Source organism: Artemia franciscana, unplaced genomic scaffold (genome assembly GCF_032884065.1).
Source record: "Artemia franciscana unplaced genomic scaffold, ASM3288406v1 PGA_scaffold_62, whole genome shotgun sequence".
In the NCBI taxonomy this organism is placed as follows: Eukaryota; Metazoa; Arthropoda; class Branchiopoda; order Anostraca; family Artemiidae; genus Artemia; species Artemia franciscana.
In genome coordinates this window covers 58,306-82,905 of record NW_027062701.1, presented here as the reverse complement: position 1 = coordinate 82,905, position 24,600 = coordinate 58,306, and the positions used below count along the sequence as shown (strand labels likewise).

Below are 24,600 nucleotides of genomic sequence, written 5' to 3'. Positions count from 1 at the left end.
CATTAGTAGCATACATACAGCGGCTTTTCGATGGTTCGACATCCCGCTCAACATGGACTGAATGTTTCGGTTCTAGGCCTTTACCCCCCCCCCCCGCGGAAAAAAAAACCCGGCAGAAAATAATTCCCACTCCCCCACGGAAAATGGGCTTTCCAAATTTCAGAAGTTTATTTGAGTTGTGTTTTTTTTTTAGTTTAGTTGAGAAGCGCTAAGGAAAGTGAAAAATAGGAGTTTACACACCATAAGTATTCAAAAAATTTTGAAGAAAACCGCAATTCAATATTTTTTGAAAAAAATTCCACATAAGGTTCTCCAATTCTTGGCAGTAGCGGGCACCAAATTAAAAAAAAAAAAGAAAAAATGAAGATGGGCGAAAAATCGTTAAAACTAAGCTAAAAATCATACGGTATCAAAAAGTTTAAGAAGGCTTGGCTTTCTTTTGAAAGAATAGTTGACTTTGAGAACCAATAAATTCAAAGTGTTAAGTTTTTACGGACAACAGCATTGTCAAATTATACGAGCTAGTCTTTCTTATCTTCCAGGTGTAAAACAACCCCCATGACTTCTGGCAAAAACCATGGATTGTCAGTTAAATATACATATACCAATATTTATTCCTTAAAGTCTTCAATTCAATTTATTCAAATAAAAACTAAAACATAACACCAATAATAATTAGAATCCTGGAAGCGAAATTGTTGAGGTCAATAACAACAACAAAAGCTAAGAGCTCATATGGTACTTGTGACGAGGTCGGAAGAGCCAAGAGCTCATATGGCATGAGCTCTAGCAAAGTTCTATGAATCAATAGATTGATTTAAAAGGCAAATCAGAGGCTAATACCGGTTGGGATTTAAAATAAGAGCTCTGAGGCACAAGGTCCTTCTAAATATCAAAATTCATTAAGATCCGATCAACCACTCGTAACTTAAAAATACCTCATTTTTTCTAATTTGTTCCTCTCCATTCAGCCCCTCCAGATGGTCGAATCGGAGAAAACGACTTTATCAAGTCAATTTGTGCAGGTCCCTGACACGCCTACCAATTTTCAACGTCCTAGCGCGTCCAGAAGCACCCAACTCGCTAAAGCACTGGACCCCCCTAACTCCCCCAAAGAGAGTAGATCCAGTCCGGTTACATCAATCACGTATCTACGACATTTGCTTATTCTACCCACATAGTTTCATCCTGATCTCTCCACTCTAAGCGTTTTCCAAGATTTCCGGTTCGCCCCTCCAACTCCGCCCAATGTCACCAGATCTGGTCAGGATTTAAAATTGGAGCTCTGAGACATGTGTTCCTTCTAAATATCAAATTTAAACATACCTCACGAACGGTCACCCGTTCTTGAGTTAAAAATACCTCAATTTTTCCGAATTAACACCCCCTACAGCTCCTCCAAAGAGAGTAGATTCAGTACGGTTATGTCAATCACGTATCTAGAACTTGTGCTTATTCTTCCCACCAAGTTTCATTCTGAACTCTCCACTCTAAGCGTTTTCCAAGATTTCCGGTTCCCCTACCGAACTTTCCCCAATGACACTGGATCCAGTTGGGATTTAAAATAAGAAATCTCAGTTACGAGATCCTTCTAAGTATGAAATTTCATTAAGATTCGATCACTCCTTTGTAAGTTAAAAATACCTCATTTTTATAATTTTTTAGAATTAATCCTCCCCCCCAACTTCTCCAAAGAGAGTTCCGGTTATGTCAATTACGTATCTAGGACCTGTGATTATTTTTCCGACCATGTTTCATCCCGATCCCTTCACTCTAAGCGTTTTCCACGATCTTTAGGTTCCCCCCATTGTCACCGCATCCGGTCGGAATTTTAAATAAGACCTTTGAGACACGATATCCTTCTAAACATTAAATTTCATGAAGATCCGATCACCCTTTCGTAAGTTAAAAATACCTCATTTTTTCTAATTTTTCCGAATTAACCGTCCCCCACTCCCCCCAGATGCTAAAATCGGGGAACAACTATTTCTAATTTAATCTGGTTTGGTCCTTGATACGCCTGCCAAATTTCATCGTCCTAGCTTATCTGGAAGTGCCTAAACTAGCGAAACCGGGACCGACAGGCCGACACACCGACAGAATTTGCGATCGCTATATGGCACTTGGTATTTACCAAGTGCCATAAAAAATCAAAAATGAATAAAAAAAGAGAAACCACTGATAATTAAAACAAATTGAATAGAAATTTAGAAAAATATAATACTTAAGTTTAGTATATTGTTATACAGCGTGTGAAAACTTGTGGATAGCTCGACACTGGAGGGTATTATATTCCATTGAAGCATAGATTTATAAATGGGGGTCTCTGGGCGGAACTAGAGACACACTTCGGGACAATGGAGGAAGGGTTGGATGAACGGAGACAGAGGCCTTCAGAATTATTACTGTTAAAATAAGATAATAATTGGGGAGGAAGATTTTTATGGTAAACGGAATATGCAAGGGATGGATTTAATTTTTTTTACGATTTGTTCAAAAGGGATAATACCAAAATTGGAGTACAAGTCCTGGGTGGGATATAGTCAGGGCAGCTGAAAAACTTCTTTGACGGCACGGTTTTGGGCAGATTTTTATTTATTGGTAACTGAAGGATAAGTGTTGCCCCAAAAAGATCCGCAGTATGAGATATATGGGTAAATAAAGAGTAATAAAGGGTGATCGGGAGAAAGAAAATAAAGGATATCGGGAGGAAGAAAGTAATTCACACGATTAATCATACTTACCTGTCGCAAGGTTATGGCTCTAATGTAGGAAACATGTGTTGCAAATGATAGGGAGGAGTCTGTGTGGACACCAAGAAACTTGGCAACTTCGACCTGCGGGAGGAGATTGGTAGAATATTTTAGGCCAACTGCTTGCTGAGCTTCATTTTTTTTTTTTTTTTTTTTTTTTTTTTGTAAGGGATTCGAAATAATACAACCTGACTTTTCTTGCTTTTAACGGTCATGTAGTTAACGAGACACCACTCCTGTACTCTATTCAGAAGGATTTGAGTAGAGATAACGACGGATGGTAAATTAGGGCCGGTGATGAAAAAGTTGCTATCGTCAGCAAAAAGTACTGGGTGCACTGAGGGACCCAGGTCCGTAACCAAATCATTAATATAAAGGAGAAAAAGTATTGGACCAAATAACAGAGCCCTGCGAGACGCCCCTCCGGACAGGTAGGGGATGCGAAGTCACCCCGCCCAGACTCACACTCTGCACTCTACCAGAGAGGTAAGAGCCGAACCCTTGAGAAAGGAACTCCACGAATCCCAAAGTTGTTGAGTTTACTTAATAAAACACTGTGATCGACCATGTCAAAGGCCTTAGAAAAATCCAAAAATAATCCAAATACCAGTATTTTTGAGGTCAAGTTCGGAACGTATAAACTGTGTGGCGTCGATTAGTGCATGAGAAGTTGAAAATTTGGAACGGAAGCCATATTGATGAGGAAAAATCCACGAATCTGAAAGATGAATCCCAAATCAAAGGGAGAAAGACTTCGGAATATCATTTTCTCGAGCACTTTAGATATAACTGGGAGAAGTGAGGTTGGACGATAATTACTTATCTCAGACGGATCGCCTTTTTTATGAATCGAGATAACAATTGCTGATTTAAATATTTCTGGGAAGACTCCATTGGTCATAGACAGGTTTGCTATATGCACAATGGGTTCACAAACATAGGAAGATACAAACTCATACTTAATAGTTCTTTAGTCTTAAAATAAAAAAATGAAAATATTTAAAATATATTTGCTTTTATTAAAGTGCAAATTATACTCTAAACATCCCAGCTCTCATTGAGCCATCAGATAAATACATAATTTGTTCTAAGGGAGAGACGAGAGGAGGGTAAGGTAGAAATTGATGTATAATCCTCAAGGCCGTAAACAGATTTTTTAGAGGGGGGGGGGGTAAAAAATAAAATTTTAAAAACGCATAAAAAACGCAAAATTGATATCTACTCCCTTGTGATTTCTGGGAATATCTCTGGTCTACGCTGTTATTATGAAAGTAAAGAATAACATTACACTCCCAAATTACCAGAATTAATCCGTATAGGAGGGAGACTGCCCTTCCTCATTCACGCCTCAACCTCATGCTCGCAGAAACTTCGGAGCGTGCTAATTAGGTCCAAAATTGAGATTTCTAGTCTTTTTTTTAAGTCCGAAGTGACTGGAAACCAACCAGCTGTGTGGGGGTGGTATTTTCCGGGGTAGAGATATTTTCCACGCGGGGGATTACTCTAAGCTGTTCCTGGGAAATAGCTGTTGCACCTTTTTAGTAACTGCATCTATATAGCATCTTTCAATTTAGTATAACATCCTCCTCAACATTCCTTAGAAGTTTCACCGTAATACTAGCTTCAGGAGTACTAGTAGTAGTCGTTGTAGTATTAGTTGCATTATTGGTTTCATGTAGTAGCAGTTGTCACAGTAGCTGTAGTAGAAGTGGTACAAGCCGTAGTGTTAGTAGTGTGCACATAGTGCATTTTGGTTAGTTAAATATTCCCCATGTTCCTGAAAGTTTATTGAAAAGTTTCAATTTAATACCCTAAAACATTCCCTGAAAGTTTCACCTTCCCACACTTAGCCTCAGTAGTAGTAGTAGCAATAGTGGTAATAGTAGTAGTAGTAACAGTAGTAGTTGCACGATGGGCGCCTTTTTGTTAGTTCAATATTCCTCTCTACACGTCCTGAAAGTTTCAACTTAATACTCCAAGCTTTTAATTAAAAATTGCTTACACATCCTTTTGCCAACCTGAATGCACCCAGTGTATTTTGATTTAGTTCAACATCCCCCTAAATGTCCCCTGAAAGTTTGTCCGCAGCAGTTGTAATAGTAGCAATAGTGGTACCATGCACATAGCGTCCTTTAGTTAGTTCAACTTCCACATCAACATGCCCTGAATGTTTCAACTTAAACTCTAATCCTTTCTTAAGACACTGCTTATATTTCCTTTTCAAAACCTGCATGCGTATAGTTTGTTTTAATTAGTTGAAACTATCCCTAAGCATTCCCTGAAGGTTTTACCTTAACACCATATGCTTCACTAGTTACGGTAATCGTATTAGAAGTAGTGGGAGTATGCACATAGTACCTGTTCATTAGTTCAAAATCCATCCCAACATGCCCCGAAAGTTTCAACTTAATAATCTAAGCCGTTCCTGAAATATTGCTGGTACTCCCTTTTGCAAATCTACATGCTCATAGTGTGGTTTGATTTAGTTTAACATCCCCCTAAACATTCCATGAAAGCTTCGCCTTAATACCTTTAGCTTCAGTAGTAGCAATAGTTGTAGCAGTAGTAGTAGCAGAAGTAGCGGTATTCGCCTAGAAGCTTTTGTTTTATTCAACAAGGGCCTACTATTAAATAGATGCTGAAAGTGTCAACTTAATACCATGAACAGTTCAAGGGGCATTGCTGATACGTCATTTTGACAACCTGTATGCGAATAGTGTTTTTTTGATTTTGTTCAACATTGTCTCAACATTCCCTGAAATTTCAGACTTAATAGCTTTAGCTTATTAGTAGTAGTAGTAGCAGTAGCAGAAGTAACAGTAGTAGTAGTCATCCCCAAACCAAGGCCTGTAAGTTTCAACTTCTTAATCCAAGTCGTTCCTAAGACATTGATGATACATTCTTTTGACAACCTGAATTCGCACAGCGTGTTTTAATTCAATTCAACTTCCCCCTTATTATTTCTTGAAACTTCACCTTCATACTCTTAGCCTTAGTTGTAAGAGTAGTGACACGTAGCAGTAGCAGGGGTACTAATTGGAGTAGTAGTATACACATATTGCCTTTTGGTCAGTTTAGCATTCCCTTCATCGAGCGCTTCAATTTTCAACAGGTTATAACATAATAATATAAACTGTCGCTTTGATATTGCCGATATACCCTTTTGATAACCTGTACGTAAATCTTGTAAGTTTTAATTTAGTTTAACTTCCCCTCAATATTTTCTAAAATTTTCATCTTAATACACTTAGCCTTAGCGGTAGCTGCAATAGAAATAGTAGTTGGAGTAGCAGCAGTGGTAGTAGTAGCCCTAGTAGCAGTAGCTTGCACATACTGGGTGTTTGTTAACTGATCTTCCCCCTAAGCATTCCCTGAAAGTTCCAACTTAATACCGTAAGTCATCCCTGAGATATGTCCTTTTGACAACCTGCATGCAAATATTACCTTTTGGTCAGTTGAACACCCCCCTCATTATGCCCTGAACGGTTCAGGTAACATGTTCTTGACATATTGCTTATACGCCATTTTGACAATATGTGTGCGACTCCTTCCATACGACTTGGTCTGGGAAAAATAACTAATACATTGAAGCCATATCGCTCTTTTACTGAGGCGGCGTTATTGCGCGGCCTATGAGATCTGTTAAGAATATCATGGTAATTAGTGTGTTATGTACGAGAACGTCATTGCTGCGCATTTAAGATAAGAAGTGAGGTTAGTAGCTGGTCTGGTGATGTAAGCAGTTAAGCAGAGTTGTGTGGTCCTATGCTCGTTTATATAGATGATTTAAATGATTTTGTCGTAAGGAGCCGACAAAGGCTATGAAGGAGTATGGAATTAAATAGGAAGCCAAACTCTCCTAGGCTTAGATTAAGCAGATGATTTGAGCGTCCTAGATAAAATATTAGCAAAATGAACGAATTTTTGAAGGTTTTGATAGTTCAGGGTGGACGAATAGGTTTTAAAATTGATGTTAAGAATACTTAGATAAGGAATTAACGATGTTCGGCAATGAGGGGTCCGCAATTTTTACTAGTTGGTGTACCTATTATTTGTTTCCGGTGTATTTGATGACATGTAGGCGACTTGTAAGTAATAATCGGCTGTTAGGCTACAATCATCTTCAGCGATGACTGGTTTGCAACTTTTGCTAGTTGCAATGAGGGGTTTGCGAGTTGGTTTACCTAGTATTTATTTCAAGATCATTACAGATTAACAATTTCAGCATTTAATCGAAGCGAAGAAACAAAACCAAAGTGTTGCTCTCGCACTCTTTACTCGGCAAAGCCTAACAAAGGTTGCCGCAACATCTCGCGGTGCCCATGCAACGTAGATCTAGTTTCTGTTCGTTTTAGGTTTATTTCTAATGTCAGTCAATTTGAACTAGTTTCAGTTTAAATATTGCTCTTTAATTTTTGTTAAACAGCTTTTAAGTTTTTGTATATAATAGTAATAAAAAGACAATGGGGTCTAAGAAACTATTTGTATGAATTCATACAACTAAAAGATTGAAACGAGATAGTAACAAATAACACGTGTTTCCTCATTTTAATTTGACAGTTACTTAAGAAATTATTCAAATGATAATTTTCGTTAAAGATCCAAGTATGGCTTTTTCATGGTCAAAAATAATGTAAACACTTACTTTTCACAGTCATTATTGTAAGTGAATCCATGAACCATTTCATCTTCTTCTTCAGAAAAGGTAACTTCACATTTTGTTGCAGTATTACTAAAATTCAAAAGATCCAAGAATAGCAAAGTAATAAATATGACCAAGGCAAGTAAGAAGCAGCTATATCTGGGAGTCGGCTAATATTTTAATTATCAAAAGACGTTAAGGGGCGAGTGGCCAAGTGGCAAGACCATTTGACCCGAGCCAACTGGATTAAGTCCACTTTTTGGGTTAATCCTTATTGTCGTCTTCAGGTAGTTACCGTTTTCTCTTAAGAAGATTATTATAAGTGAATAAAGTAAAGAGTAAGTCAAGTACTTTGATTCAAAATTCTAGATAATAATAATCTCGGCTCCTGGACGGCGATTGCGTACTGTGGTGGTAAAAAAAGGGGAAAAACGCATCTTTGTGCCCAAAACGAAGTTTAGTGTCTTATGCTGTTTTCAAAAAGTCGGCGGGAAAATCGTATATTCCTCTAGCAGATCTTTACCTGTTAAAAAACATTATCATTTCGTATGAGGACCCCACTCATTGTATATGTCTATGAGCAACCAATTTATGATAAATGTGTTATTTTATAGTTTATTCAAAAACAAATAAACGAACATAATTTTTTGTACGAGCATAATGCTGCAGCAGCATATTCAGCTAAGCCCTTTAATTTTTTTCTAATTTAAATCCTCAAACATGAAATAATCCCCGTGAAAACTTTAAATCTTTATTATAGCTCATCTTTAAAATTATGAAAATCTCAGAAACACACTGAAAATCTCAAAGAAACAAATAAAGACGCATTAGTCATCTCCCTTCCGGCAGAAAAAAAATACAAAATTCCACATTTTTGTAGATAGAACTTTAAACTTCTATAGTAGGATTGTCTGATATGCTGAATCTGATCAGGTGACTTTTATTAAGACCACTTCAAGATTTTTTCTACGACAGCTACATGCATACAATTCCATTTCTGTGTTGAAAGGTGCAAAGGGATAGGAGGGAGCGAACTGCATGTTTCTGCTGCAATATTTGCCCCCCCCCCAAAAAAAAGGGTTTTTATGCAAACAAAATATATAAGGCACGAAAAAACTAGACATTTCAAGTGAAGAAGGACGGTCCTGTAGGACTGCCTCTCATAAGTACCCGTTGAAGATTCCCAGATAATTAAAAAATTGGAATGGATAATCGTTTGATTCAGGCAGGCACAAAGAAAGCTGAATGGGTTTACATCGGACTGCTTCATCCTCCAACTCCATCTCTTCAACTGCTGAAGCATTTTTTACTACTTCATCCTCCAAAATGTGCCCGTGCCTTTTGAAACACATTCCCTCATACATCTTATTAAAGTGGTATGATCTTCTTAAGTGGGCAACACATGACCAGATGAATACAGCGGTTAAAAGTTAGTTCTTTTTTTTTTGGTCACTAAACAAATAAAAACAAGTTAAACAAAGCAAAATTAGAACTAGTAGAAAATATTCCGCATATGAGGGGAGCTGCCCATTCTTCAACTTTCGTTCTTTATACTAAACTCTTGAAGTTGTTTGAAATGCTTCTCATCCAAATTCGACGGTCCTTGTCTTTCAGGAGCCATTCTTAATGATTTTGGGACAAATAGTAAAACTTTAGCGTAAAGAGCGAGTGGTGAGAAAGGGCCCTCTCATATTCGAATAATTTCTATTAGTTTTAATTGTTATGTTGCTCCTTACCTTTAATTGAGAAAACTTTTTTGTTTAATTTTTGTTAGTTTTTCAAATCACGCAAGGAACCCAATACCCCCCCGTTTAAACATTTTCCCTGGAATATTCCCCCCCAGAAACTTCACTCCTCAAGAAAGATTAACCCCACTGGAAATCCTCCGCAGAAAATTCTCCATTACCCAGACAATTATCGTGTATTTCCAAATAACTAATGCTATTTGTAAACAGTGGGCTAGTTGCATAACTTACAGCCCATTCCTAGGGTCGTCCCCAGAGAAATATTGATGTCATCCCCAAAAATATATTGATGTCGTCCCCAGAAATATATTAGGCCTTTAAGCTATGCAGAACAAATGACCACGTCAAAATTTTTAAAAAAACTAGGGGCGTGGTAGGGGGGACTAATTGCCTTCCAATCTTTTTGGCCACTTAAAAAGACACTAGGACTTTAATTTCGGTTTGAATGAGCCCTCTACCGATATTCTTGGACCATTAGCTTGATACGAACACTTTTATGATAAAACAAACAAATACAAATCCATGATCTTTCTTCTGGCAAAAAATACAGGGAAAAGTCCATATTTTTATAGATAGGTACTTGAATCTTCTACAATACGGTTTCTGATTGGGGAATTTCATCAAGATTGATCGACTTTTTGAGGGCGACTTTTTGAAAATTAGGCAGTTTTTTTCAGGCTCATAGGTTTTGATCGGTAACAACAAACTTAAAGGGTTTTATATATTTGTATTCAACATAGCATATACTGAGCCATAGCTAAGAACATTACACCCAATAAACTGTACAAACGATCTAAACTACTAGCTTTACAATGCCTTTTACTCTCCCCCAGTTTTCGTGACGTGACACAAATGGCGTAAAGCAAAGGATTTAAGGAAATAATTGACATCTGGCAACGTGCTCAGAAAGCTAAATAGTTAAGATAAGGTTTATTATTTTTCAGTGCTAATCAGTATTTTATTCTTCAGAGCAGGCAGCCATTTTAACTCCATTAAAATAATCGTTTATTACAACACAAAAAATGTTTACTTTGAGGACATAATAATACACATATTGTGTACTTTAATGCGTAATCAGTGGCAAGATAATCAAAACTTGGAGGTGAAGAAATTTTAAATACTGTGCTAACAGGAGGGGTTTGACGAATTAAAGCTAATCTCAAGTAGTAATTACAAGCAATAAGAAGCTGCTATAAGATACCTCTGGCGAAAAGTCATCAGTAGTTTTCACTCCCACAGAAAAAAGAAAGATGTACCAAATTTGGATGTGAAGGTATAAACAATGGATAAAAAAAAAGCACTCAGCAATATTAATTTAAGTGACCGCAATAATGCTAGAGTATAAGGCTGTATTTAAAACTTAGGCCTAATTAAGCGGTTTTAAACGACTTTTAGCAGCTCCGTAAATCTAAAGACAAAACGAATATAGCATTTATCCATAGGATGTATAGACCGTTTTTACGGGACTGCCCTATTCGAGTAAGGTGTTTTAAGTCTCTATTATTATCCCCGTATTATGGTCTCTTTGACATAATCATCAATTCAACAACATTACACAATGTGTCAGAAAATTACTGGTAAAGTCATTTGAATTATAATTTATGTAATTTTACAAGTATTTTCTCTTTAACTATTAACTTATCAAAATGTAAAATATCAATATTTCCGAATCCATATCCGACCCGTACATCAAATTTGAAACTCTATCATAGCCAGTGCTTTAGTGTACACTTGGTACAAATCCGTGATTCCCAAAGTGAGGTGCAGGAACCATCGGTGGGTCACGGGGTTCACTTTACATTAAGAGCCTTAATTTAAAAAGAAAAATCATGTGAATGACGTCACATTCATCTAAATTTAATGAGCAGAAAAGATACATGATTATACATTGTATAAAAAGACATTTTATAAAGAAAATATTCTCATTACCCTAAAATGTGTCTCGAAGACGATCCAAAAAGAAAAAAAAACAAGTTAATGGTATTTAAACCTCCTTCACGTGAGAATACATAAACTTTGGATAACAAAACTTAAATACCAAGAGAGGGTGAGACATTAGGATTTTAGAAATGACTTTCTGCGACATGGCACACAATCGGTTAGAAATCACTGGTATAAATCGATATATTTCCCAGGCAGACAGTCCGAAATGAAAATCGTCTGATTCCAGCCAAAGACAGCGGTGTCAGTGGGGAGCAGAAGCGACCTGTACCTCCTAGATACCCCTAGGGCTTTGAAAATAACTTTTTTTTTTTGGTATTTTCATTGGGAAGAGGAATATGTGCGTATATAATAAACATTACATATATATATATATATATATATATATATATATATATATATATTATATATATATATATATATATATATATATAGATATACTAGCTGTTGGGGTGGCGCTTCGCGCCACCCCAACACCTAGTTGGTGGGGGCGCTTCGCGCTCCCCCCCCCCCAAGCCCCCCGCGCGCGTAAGTCGTTACGCGCCATATTAGTTACGCGCCATTGTAGTTGTGTCCCTATGTCCCCACCTGTGAATATAGATATATATATATATATATATATACTAGCTGTTGGGGTGGCGCTTCGCGCCACCCAACCACCTAGTTGGTGGGGGGCGCTTCGCGCCCCCCCCCCCAAGCCCCCCCGCGCGCGTAAGTCGTTACGCGCCATAATAGTTACGCGCCATTGTAGTTGTGTCCCTATGTCCCACCTGTGAATATAGATAGATATATATATATATGGTTTTAACTACGTAAAACTTGCGAATATACAACATTCTTTGCTGTCCCATTGTCTTTGCATATAAATAGATTGTCAGGTTTACCGACTCTTGAACATGCAACATATAATGGTCCATGGGAAAACAATCTGTATTCAGATCTATACCTCATGATTCTAATGATTGCCCTTGAGCTTTGTTGATGGTGATTGCTAATCGACCATTCCCTGTCCCGGTGTCCCGGTCGTCATTTACATCCCCCTGTTTCCTCCGGTGTCCCCGTTGTAGTTGTGTCCCTGTGTCCCGGTCGTCATTTATATTCCCTGTGTCCCGGTCGTCATTTGTATCCCGGTGTCCCGGTCTGTATATACATTCGTTTTTTAGTTTTGTTTTTCTCCTTTATTTTTTTCCTTTTTTTTTCTTTTTTAGCTTATTTAGATTTTTAGATTTTTTAGTTTTTTTATTAGTTTTTAGTTTTTTTTTTCTTTTTAGTTTTTTTGTCCCGGTCGTCATTTATATCCCCCTGTTTCCCCCGGTGTCCCCGTTGTAGTTGTGTCCCTGTGTCCCGGTCGTCATTTATATTCCCTGTGTCCCGGTCGTCATTTGTATCCCGGTGTACCGGTCTGTATATACATTCGTTTTTTAGTTTTGTTTTTCTCCTTTATTTTTTTCCTTTTTTTTTCTTTTTTAGTTTATTTAGATTTTTTAGTTTTTTTATTAGTTCTTAGTTTTTTTTTTCTTTTTAGTTTTTTTGTAGTTTTTACCTTCTTTTTAGTTTTGTTAATTTTTTTTTTACTTATGTCCTGGTCGTCATTTATGCTCCCTATGTCCCGGTGCTTTGTTGATTGCTAATCGAACATTCCTTTTGTCCTGGTCGCTTTCTCTTTGAGTGTCGTCATTTATTTTTTTCTTTTTTAGTTCTTTTAGTTTTTACCTTTTTTAGTTTTTTTTTAGTTTTTTAGATGAAAATTTTTTTTAGTTTTTTCCTTTTTTTCTTTTTAGTTTTTATTGGTTTTAACCTTTATGTTAGCTTATTTTTCAGTTTTTTCCTTTTTTTTTAGTTTTTTTTTATTTTTTATTTTTTTTAGTTTTTTACCTTTTTTTAGTTTTTTTTAGTTTTTTTAGTTTTTTTAGTTTTTTAGCTTTTTTACTTTTTTTATTAGTTTTTAGTTTTTTTGTAGTTTTTGCCTTTTTTTAGTTTTTTCAGTTTTTTTTTTAGTTTTTTATTGGTTTTTACCTTTATTTTAGCTTATTTTTCAGTTTTTTCCTTTTTTTAGTTTTTTTTAGTTTTTAGTTTTTTTAGTTTTTTACCTTTTTTTAGTTTTTTTAGTTTTTTTAGTTTTTTAGCTTTTTTATTTTTTTTATTAGTTTTTAGTTTTTTTTGTAGTTTTTGCCTTTTTTTTAGTTTTTTTAGTTTTTTAGCTTTTTTATTAGTTTTTAGTTTTTTTTGTAGTTTTTGCCTTTTTTTAGTTTGACAACTTATTTTTATATATATAGATAGTTTTTTTTTTTACTTATGTCCTGGTCGTCATTTATACTCCCTGTGTCCCTGTGCTTTGTTGATTGCTAATCGAACATTCCTTTTGTCCTGGTCGCTTTCTCTTTGAGTGTCGTCATTTATTAGTTTTTTCCTTTTTTTTTTTAGTTTTTTATTGGTTTTTACCTTTATTTTAGCTTATTTTTCAGTTTTTTCCTTTTTTTTAGTTTTTTTTTATTTTTTATTTTTTTTAGTTTTTTACCTTTTTTTAGTTTTTTTTTAGTTTTTTTAGTTTTTTAGCTTTTTTACTTTTTTTATTAGTTTTTAGTTTTTTTTGTAGTTTTTGCCTTTTTTTAGTTTTTTCAGTTTTTTTTTTAGTTTTTTATTGGTTTTTACCTTTATAGTTTTTTTAGTTTTTTAGCTTTTTTATTTTTTTTATTAGTTTTTAGTTTTTTTTGTAGTTTTTGCCTTTTTTTAGTTTTTTCAGTTTTGACGTCACCTGATCCAGTTTTTTCAGGTGACGTCACCTGACACATCCATCCATCCATCCACAGACAACTTATTTTTATATATATAGATATATATATATATATATATATATATATATATATATATATATATATATATATATATATATATATATATATATATATATATATGTTTTTAACTACGTAAAACTTGCGAATATACAACATTCTTTGCTGTCCCATTGTCTGTGCATATAAATAGATTGTCAGGTTTACCGACTCTTGAACATGCAACATATAATGGTCCATGGGAAAACAATCCGTATTCAGATCTATACCTCATGATTCTAATGATTGCCCGTGAGCTTTGTTGATGGTGATTGCTAATTGACCATTCCCTGAGTCGCCATCGTCGACCATTCCCTGAGTCGCCATCGTCATTTATATATCCCCCTGTGCACCCCGGCGTCCCCTTTGTAGTTATGCCCCTGTGTCCCGGTCGTCGTCATTTATACTCCCTGTGTCCCGGTGCTTTGTTGATTGCTAATCGAACATTCCTTTTGTCCCGGTCGCTTTCTCTTTGAGTGTCGTCATTTATTTAGATTGTCAGGTTTACCGACTCTTGAACATGCAACATATAATTGTCCATGGGAAAAACAATCCATATTCAGATCTATACCTCATGATTCTAATGATTGCCCTTGAGCTTTGTTGATGGTGATTGCTAATTGAACATTCCCTGTGTCCCGGTCGTCATTTATATTCCCAGTATCCCGGTCGTCATTTGTGTCCCAGTGTTCCCTTTTTAGTTTTTTTTTATTGGTTTTGACCTTTATTTAGGTTTTTTAGTTTTTTCTTTTTTCTTTTTAGTTTTTTTTGAAGTTTTTATCTTTTTAGTTTTTTTATTTTTATTTATATTTTTTTAGCTTTCTTTTTCTCCTTTATTTTTCAGTTTTTTTCCTTTTTTTTAGTTTTTTTTTCTTTTTTAGTTCTTTTAGTTTTTACCTTTTTTAGTTTTTTTTTAGTTTTTTAGATGAAAATTTTTTTAGTTTTTTTCCTTTTTTTCTTTTTAGTTTTTTATTGGTTTTTACCTTTTTTTTAGCTTTTTTAGTTTTTTTTCGTTTTTTCTTTTTACTTTTTTTTTAGTTTTTATCTTTTTTATTTTTTTTATTTTTATTCTTAATTTTATTAGTTTTCTTTTTCTCTTCTATTTTTCAGTTTTTTCCTTTTTTTTAAGTTTTTTTTTAGTTTTTAGTTTTTTTTTAGTTTTTTAGTTTTTTTTAGTTTTTTTTTAGTTTTTTAGCTTCTTTATTTTTTTTATTAGTTTTTAGTTTTTTTGTAGTTTTTGCCTTTTTTTAGTTTTTTCAGTTTTTTTTTTAGTTTTTAGTTTTTTACCTTTTTTAGCCTAACCAGGATTTGAACCTGGGACCTTCATTCTCCGTTCTGACACCCTCTCTCACCGAGTGACTACTCCAGCATGTTCATTTTGGTGTTTTAAATGGTATATTATTAACCAAATTAATGTGTTTTACAATATACTAAGCATCGTCAAAGCAAAAATGACGACAACTAATTTCATGACGTCAGCCGACACAGAAACATGACGTCACCTGATCCACAGACAAACAACTTATTTTTATATATAGACTAGCTGTTGGGGTGGCGCTTCGTGCCACCCCAACACCTAGCTGATGGGGCGCTTCGCGCCCCCCCAAGCCCCCCCGCGCGCGTAAGTCGTTACGCGCCATATTAGTTACGCGCCATTGTAGTTGTGTCCCTGTGTCCCACCTGTGAATATAGATAGATTTATATATGTGTTTCAAACTACTTAAAAATTGCGAATATACAACATTCTTGGCTTTCCCATTGTCTGTCCATATACAAAGCCGTATGTACTAATAATGACGTCATATGCAAACGCTCTTTTTACAAACAAACAAACATGCATACACACAACTCGTTTTTATATAGATAGATAGATAGATAGATACAATACAAATTAACTACGTAAAACTTGTGAATATACAACAGTCTTCGATGTCCCATTGTCTGTGCGTATAAATAGATTGTCAGGTTTACCGACCCTCAAAGATGCAACATACAATTGTACATTGGTAAAGCAATCTGTATTAAGATCTATACCGCATTTTTCTAGTGATTGCCCTTGAGCTTTGTTGATGGTGGTTGCAAATGCTAATCGAATTGGGAATTGCAATCTTTTAAATTGAAAAAGCAGATCCGTTGGAATCATGGGAATGCGAGGAATAAAAACAGCCTCACCCTCATAAGGCCCTGTCAAGATTGTGGCCTCTATTAGGTTTTCCATTGTTTTTTTTACGGCAAGTCGCGTGCCATTGCAAAGCTTTGGTGGGTTGATATTTCTTAAAAGTATTATTGGTACGCCTAGTTTTAGTTGTAGCACGTGTGGTGGAAACCCTGAAGGATCTATGGAATTTAAAAATTTAATCTATGGAATTCCGTTTTGTCAGCGGAAATAACAATTTTATGCGTATCAGTAGGCATCAAATCGATGGATGTTTTGAACAGACGCACTAAATTATTATTTTCGTGGAAAAGATGTTGCAATTGGGAAACGATTGTCCTTTCAACGTTGGGAGAAATTTCGCAACGTGCATTCAATTCAGAATTTCTATCACTGATGAAGTACAATTGTAAAAACTTATGATTCTCGCCTGAGAATGGTAGAAGGGACCCTGCTCTATGATAAATTTGCCCTTTTACTTTGAAAGTAGACATAAATTGATCTGGATTTTCGATTTGGGCTCCAAACGACGTCATTTGGAAACATGAGTTGTATTTTCTGATTTTTGACAAAAAACGCTTAGATTCTGACGTAGTTCCAGTAAGGAAAGTCTTCAATGGCTCTGGTGGTGCAGCCAATAGAGGAAGTTTAACTTTTCCTGAGGCGCACCACATTCCCATTGTTTCACCATTGAATTTCAAGGCCTTGCAATAGGGACAAATTTTAGACATTGTCCCGATTTGAACACATCTACTCAAGCTATAATCATCGACTGGGTTGTACCTGAATGCCAGGCGATAACTTTCAGGTTGCTCTGATTCCTCGGCACGCTTTCTTTTCTTACTTTCTCTATCAGCAGCAAGCCTGCTTCCGCGTTGCTCTGGTAGTTCCTCGGCACGCTTTCTGTTCTTTCTTTCTCTATCAGCCTCAAGCCTGTTTCCTTGCTGTTCTTTTGATTCCTCGGCACGCTTTCTGTTCTTTCTTTCTCTATCAGCCTCAAGCCTGTTTCCCTGCTGTTCTTTTGATTCCTCGGCACGCCTTCTTTTTTCACTTTCTCTTTTAGCAGCAAGTCTGCTTTCGCGTTGCTCTGGTAGTTCCTCGGCACGCTTTCTTTTCTGACTTTCTCTATCAGCAGCAAGTTTTTTGGCATAGACTCTTTGAGCATCTTCATCGGCTTTTGCCATGGTAAGTTCATCAGTCATCGTAAACTTAAACATTAATAGATTTCTACATGAACATATGTCTTAAATATCTTGAATGACGTCACCGTCAAAGCAAAAATGACGACAACTAATTTCATGACGTCACCTGACAACTAATTTCATGACGTCAGCCGACACAGAAACATGACGTCACCTGATCCACAGATCCACAGACAACTTATTTTTATATATATAGATAAGTTGTCTGTGTGTGTGTGTGTGTCTGTCGAGTGACGTCATGTTTGTGTGTCGACTGACGTCATGTTTTCGACTGACGAAATTACAGACCGGGACATCGGGACACAAATGACGACCGGGACACCGGCACATCTATATATATAAAAATAAGTTGTCTGTCTGTGTGTCTGTCTGTGGATCAGGTGACGTCATGTTTCTGTGTTGACTGACGTCATGAAATTAGTTGTCGTCATTTTTGCTTTGACGGTGACGTCATTCAAGATATTTAAGACATATGTTCACGTAGAAATCTATTAATGTTTAAGTTTACAATGACTGATGAACTTACCATGGCAAAAGCCGATGAAGATGCTCAAAGAGTCTATGCCAAAAAACTTGCTGCTGATAGAGAAAGTCAGAAAAGAAAGCGTGCCGAGGAATCAAAAGAACAGCAAGGAAACAGGCTTGAGGCTGATAGAGAAAGAAAGAACAGAAAGCGTGCCGAGGAATCAAAAGAACAGCAAGGAAACAGGCTTGAGGCTGATAGAGAAAGAAAGAACAGAAAGCGTGCCGAGGAATCAAAAGAACAGCAAGGAAACAGGCTTGAGGCTGATAGAGAAAAAAAGAACAGAAAGCGTGCCGAGGAACTACCAGAGCAACGCGGAAGCAGACTTGCTGCTAAAAGAGAAAGTGAAAAAAGAAGGCGTGCCGAGGAATTACAAGAACAGCAAGAAATCAGGATTGCTGCTGATAGAGAAAGTAAGAAAAGAAAGCGTGCCGAGGAATCACAAGAACAGCAAGAAATCAGGCTTGCTGCTGATAGAGAAAGTAAGAAAAGAAAGCGTGCCGAGGAATCAGAGCAACCTGAAAGTTATCGCCTGGCATTCAGGTACAACCCAGTCGATGATTATAGCTTGAGTAGATGTGTTCAAATCGGGACAATGTCTAAAATTTGTCCCTATTGCAAGGCCTTGAAATTAAATGGTGAAACAATGGGAATGTGTTGCACCTCAGGAAAAGTTAAACTTCCTCTATTGGCTGCACCACCAGAGCCATTGAAGACGAATGAATGCTTCCCTGAAAAATTCTAATTTATGGGCACACGTAAAAATATTAAAATTAACTACAAATATGCGTGTCCGACTGCAAAACGATGACTCTGGTCAAACATTTTCAGATCAATTGCTGACAATTGGAAACGGAAAGCTCCCAGTAGACTCAATTTCAGGACGTATACAACTACCTGCTGTTTTCTGTAATTTAGTGACGTCCAAAAATGAATTGATTGGAAAAGTATTTCCGAATATTCTAAAAAATTATAAAAATAATAAATGGCTAAGTGAAAGAGGGATTCTCGCACCCAAAAATATAGACGTCCACGAAATCAACAATATTGTTTTGACCAAGATTCGAGACCAGCCAGTCCTTTACAAGTCAGTCGACACAGTTTTGGAACCAAATGAAGCGGTTAATTATCCATCTGAATTTTTAAATTCCATAGATCTTTCAGGGTTTCCACCACACGTGCTACAACTAAAAATAGGCGTACCAATAATACTTTTAAGAAATATAAACCCACCAAAGCTTTGCAATGGCACTCGACTTGCCGTAAAAAAAAACAATGGAAAACCTAATAGAGGCCACAATCTTGACAGGGTCTTTTGAGGGTGAGGCTGTTCTTATTCCTCGCATTCCCATGATTCCAACGGATCTGCCTTTTCAATTTAAAAGATTGCAATTCCCAATTCGATTAGCATTTGCAATCACCATTAACAAAGCTCAAGGTCAATCATTAGAAAAATGTGGTATAGATCTTAATACTGATTGTTTTTCCCATGGACAATTGTACGTTGCATGTTCGAGGGTCGGTAAACCTGACAATCTATTTATATGCAGCGACAATTGGACAGCGAAGAATGTTGTATATTCGCAAGTTTTACGCAGTTAATTTGTATTGCATCTATCTATCTATCTATCTGTATAAAAACGAGTTGTGTGTATGCATGTTTGTTTGTTTGTAAAAAGAGCGTTTGCATATGATGTCATTATTAGTACATACGGCTTTGTATATGCAGAGACAATGGGAAAGCCAAGAATGTTGTATATTCGCAATTTTTACGTAGTTTAACTCCTGCAGACGAAATGAATGCTTGCCTAGAAATTTCTAATTTATGGGCACACGTAAAAATATTAAAATTAACTACAAATATGCGTGTCCGATTGCAAAACGATGACTCTTGTCAAACAGTAGACTCAATTTCAGGACGTATACAACTACCTGCTGATTTCTGTAATTTAGTGACGTCCAAAAATGAATTGATTGAAAAAGTATTTCCGAATATTCTAAAAAATTATAAAAATAATAAATGGCTAAGTGAAAGAGCGATACTCGCACCCAAAAATATAGACGTCCACGAAATCAACAATATTGTTTTGACCAAGATTCGAGACCAGGCAGTCCTTTACAAGTCAGTCGACACAGTTTTGGAACCAAATGAAGCGGTTAATTATCCATCTGAATTTTTAAATTCCATAGATCCTTCAGGGTTTCCACCACACGTGCTACAACTAAAAATAGGCGTACCAATAATACTTTTAAGAAATATCAACCCACCAAAGCTTTGCAATGGCACGCGACTTGCCGTAAAAAAAAACAATGGAAAACCTAATAGAGGCCACAATCTTGACAGGGCCTTATGAGGGTGAGGCTGTTCTTATTCCTAGCATTCCCATGATTCCAACGGATCTGCTTTTTCAATTTAAAAGATTGCAATTCCCAATTCGATTAGTATTTGCAATCACCATTAACAAAGCTCAAGGTCAATCATTAGAAAAATGTGGTATAGATCTTAATACTGATTGTTTTTCCCATGGACAATTGTACGTTGCATGTTCGAGGGTCGGTAAACCTGACAATGTATTTATATGCAGCGACAATTGGACAGCGAAGAATGTTGTATATTCGCAAGTTTTACGCAGTTAATTTGTATTGTATCTATCTATCTATCTATCTATATAAAAACGAGTTGTGTGGATGCATGTTTGTTTGTTTGTAAAAAGAGCGTTTGCATATGACGTCATTATTAGTACATACGGCTTTGTATATGCACAGACAATGGGAAAGCCAAGAATGTTGTTTATTCGCAATTTTTACGTAGTTTGAAACACATATATAAATCTATCTATATTCACAGGTGGGACACAGGGACACAACTACAATGGCGCATAACTAATATGGCGCGTAACGACTTACGCGCGCGGGGGGGCTTGGGGGGCGCGAAGCGCCCCACCAACTAGGTGTTGGGGTGGCGCGAAGCGCCACCCCAACAGCTAGTCTATATATATAAAAATAAGTTGTCTGTCTGTCTGTCTGTGGATCAGGTGACGTCATGTTTCTGTGTCGGCTGACGTCATGAAATTAGTTGTCGTCATTTTTGCTTTGACGGTGACGTCATTAACGGTATTTAAGACATTTGTTCACGGAAAAATGTTTAATTGTAAAATGACTGAAGAACCTACAATGGGGACGCCGGGGGCACAGGCGGGATATATAAATGACGACCGGGACACAGGGATTGTTCGAATAGAAATTAAAGACCGGGACACCGGGACACAAATGACGACCGGGACACCGGGACACAGGGAATATAAATGACGACCGGGACACTCAAGAGAAATTACAAACTGGGACACCGGGACACAAATGACGACCGGGACACAGGGAATATAAATGACGACCGGGACACAGGGACACGTCATTACAATAATGAGGTATAGATCTGAATACGGATTGTTTTTCCCATGGACAATTATATGTTGCATGTTCAAGAGTCAGTAAACCTGACAATCTATTTATATGCACAGACAATGGGACAGCGAAGAATGTTGTATATTCGCATGTTTTACGTAGTTAAAAACATATATTTATATATATCTCTATTCACAGGTGGGACACAGGGACACAACTACAATGGCGCGTAACTAATATGGCGCGTAACGACTTACGCGCGCGGGGGGGCTTGGGGGGGGGGGGCGTGAAGCGCCCCACCAACTACTAGTATATATATAAAAATAAGTTGTCTGTCTGTTTGTCTGTCTGTGGATCAGGTGACGTCATGTTTCTGTGTTGACTGACGTCATGTCCGAAGATATACTCCATCGAAAACAGTTAGAGACGTCAGATATGACTTTTGATTTTACATCAGAAATTTATAACTACACTTTAGTTGTTATAGAAGATTTGTGCGTACGTATGGCAAACAAACCTCTTCAGGATTTGGGAATGCCTTCACCTAACCGTATCGCTGCTGTTTCGACATGTGTAGAATTGGATCGTGAACAAAGTTACAGTACGAGTGATCTATTGTCGTATGTACAAAATAACATTTCCAAGTTAACGTCGGAACAAAAAGACATTTATGATACGATAATGCATTGTGTCGATAACAACGTTGGAGAAATTTTCTTTTTGGATGCGCCAGGAGGTACTGGTAAAACGTTTGTGATAAAACTGATTCTGGCATCAATTCGATCAAAAAATGATATAGCGTTGGCAATTGCGTCGTCCGGAATAGCCGCAACATTGCTGCCTGGTGGAAGAACTGCTCATTCCGCTTTGAAATTGCCTCTGAACTTGCATTCTACAGAAACTCCCACGTGCAATATTTCCAAATCATCTGGGATGGGTAAAGTATTGCAGCAATGCAAACTTATTATTTGGGATGAGTGCACAATGGCACACAAAAAATCGCTCGAGGCTCTGGATCAATGCTTGAAAGATTTGCGAGGGAAGTCGAAACCCTTTGGCAGCACATTAATATTGCTTGCGGGAGATTTCAGGCAAACATTACCTATAATACCTAAATCAACTCCTGCAGACGAAATGAATGCTTGCCTGAAAAATTCTATTGTCGTATGTACAAAATAACATTTCCAAGTTAACGTCGGAACAAAAAGACATTTATGATACGATAATGCATTGTGTCGATAACAACGTTGGAGAAATTTTCTTTTTGGATGCGCCAGGAGGTACTGGTAAAACGTTTGTGATAAAACTGATTCTGGCATCAATTCGATCAAAAAATGATATAGCGTTGGCAATTGCGTCGTCCGGAATAGCCGCAACATTGCTGCCTGGTGGAAGAACTGCTCATTCCGCTTTGAAATTGCCTCTGAACTTGCATTCTACAGAAACTCCCACGTGCAATATTTTCAAATCATCTGGGATGGGTAAAGTATTGCAGCAATGCAAACTTATTATTTGGGATGAGTGCACAATGGCACACAAAAAATCGCTCGAGGCTCTGGATCAATGCTTGAAAGATTTGCGAGGGAAGTCGAAACCCTTTGGCAGCACATTAATATTGCTTGCGGGAGATTTCAGGCAAACATTACCTATAATACCTAGATCAACTCCTGCAGACGAAATGAATGCTTGCCTGAAAAATTCTAATTTATGGGCACACGTAAAAACATTCAAATTAACTACAAATATGCGTGTCCGATTGCAAAACGATGACTCTGGTCAAACATTTTCAGATCAATTGCTGGCAATGGGAAACGGAAAGCTCCCAGTAGACTCAATTTCAGGACGTATACAACTACCTGCTGATTTCTGTAATTTAGTGACGTCCAAAAATGAATTGATTGAAAAAGTATTTCCGAATATTTTAAAAAATTATAAAAATAATAAATGGCTAAGTGAAAGAGCGATTCTCGCACCCAAAAATATAGACGTCCACGAAATCAACAATATTGTTTTAATACTTTTAAGAAATATAAACCCACCAAAGCTTTGCAATGGCACTCGACTTGCCGTAAAAAAAACAATGGAAAACCTAATAGAGGCCACAATCTTGACAGGGCCTTTTGAGGGTGAGGCTGTTCTTATTCCTCACATTCCCATGATTCCAACGGATCTGCCTTTTCAATTTAAAAGATTGCAATTCCCAATTCGATTAGCATTTGCAATCACCATTAACAAAGCTCAAGGTCAATCATTAGAAAAATGTGGTATAGATCTTAATACTGATTGTTTTTCCCATGGACAATTGTACGTTGCATGTTCGAGGGTCGGTAAACCTGACAATCTATTTATATGCAGCGACAATTGGACAGCGAAGAATGTTGTATAATCGCAAGTTTTACGCAGTTAATTTGTATTTTGGAACCAAATGAAGCGGTTAATTATCCATCTGAATTTTTAAATTCCATAGATCCTTCAGGGTTTCCACCACACGTGCTACAACTAAAAATAGGCGTACCAATAATACTTTTAAGAAATATCAACCCACCAAAGCTTTGCAATGGTACGCGACTTGCCGTAAAAAAAAACAATGGAAAACCTAATAGAGGCCACAATCTTGACAGGGCCTTATGAGGGTGAGGCTGTTCTTATTCCTCGCATTACCATGATTCCAACGGATCTGCTTTTTCAATTTAAAAGATTGCAATTCCCAATTCGATTAGCTTTTGCAACCACCGTCAACAAAGCTCAAGGGCAATCACTAGAAAAATGCGGTATAGATCTTAATACAGATTGCTTTACCAATGTACAATTGTATGTTGTATCTTTGAGGGTCGGTAAACCTGACAATCTATTTATACGCACAGACAATGGGACAGCGAAGACTGTTGTATATTCACAAGTTTTACGTGGTTAATTTGTATTGTATCTATCTATTTATCTATCTATATAAAAACGAGTTGTGTGTATGCATGTTTGTTTGTTTGTAAAAAACGCGTTTGCATATGACGTCATTATTAGTACATACGGCTTTGTATATGGACAGACAATGGGAAAGCCAAGAATGTTGTATATTCGCAATTTTTACGTAGTTTGAAACACATATATAAATCTATCTATATTCACAGGTGGGACACAGGGACACAACTACAATGGCGCGTAACTAATATGGCGCGTAACGACTTACGCGCGCGGGGGGCTTGGGGGGGGGGGTGCGAAGCGCCCCACCAACTAGGTGTTGGGGTGGCGCGAAGCGCCACCCCAACAGCTAGTAAGGAATATAAATGACGACTGGGACACTCAAAGAGAAAGCGACCGGGACACAAGGAATGTTCGATTAGCAATCACCATCAACAAAGCATCGGGACACAAATGACGACCGGGACACAGGGAGTATAAATGACGACCA

At 36.9% G+C, this 24,600-nt stretch overlaps 1 protein-coding gene across 1 annotated transcript in view; it reads right to left on the bottom strand.

Moving 5' to 3' along the window:
- LOC136042095 (Krueppel-like factor 3) overlaps nucleotides 1-9,016 on the bottom strand; it is a 41,821-nt gene extending 32,805 nt beyond the window's left edge. The window contains exons 1-2 of the mRNA XM_065726994.1: nucleotides 8,955-9,016; nucleotides 7,399-7,554 (exon numbers count right to left, since the gene is read on the bottom strand). Coding sequence (XP_065583066.1) covers nucleotides 7,399-7,554; nucleotides 8,955-9,016 — 218 coding nt within the window. The remainder of the gene's footprint in view (nucleotides 1-7,398; nucleotides 7,555-8,954) is intronic.
- Between the last annotated feature and the right edge of the window lie 15,584 nt (nucleotides 9,017-24,600).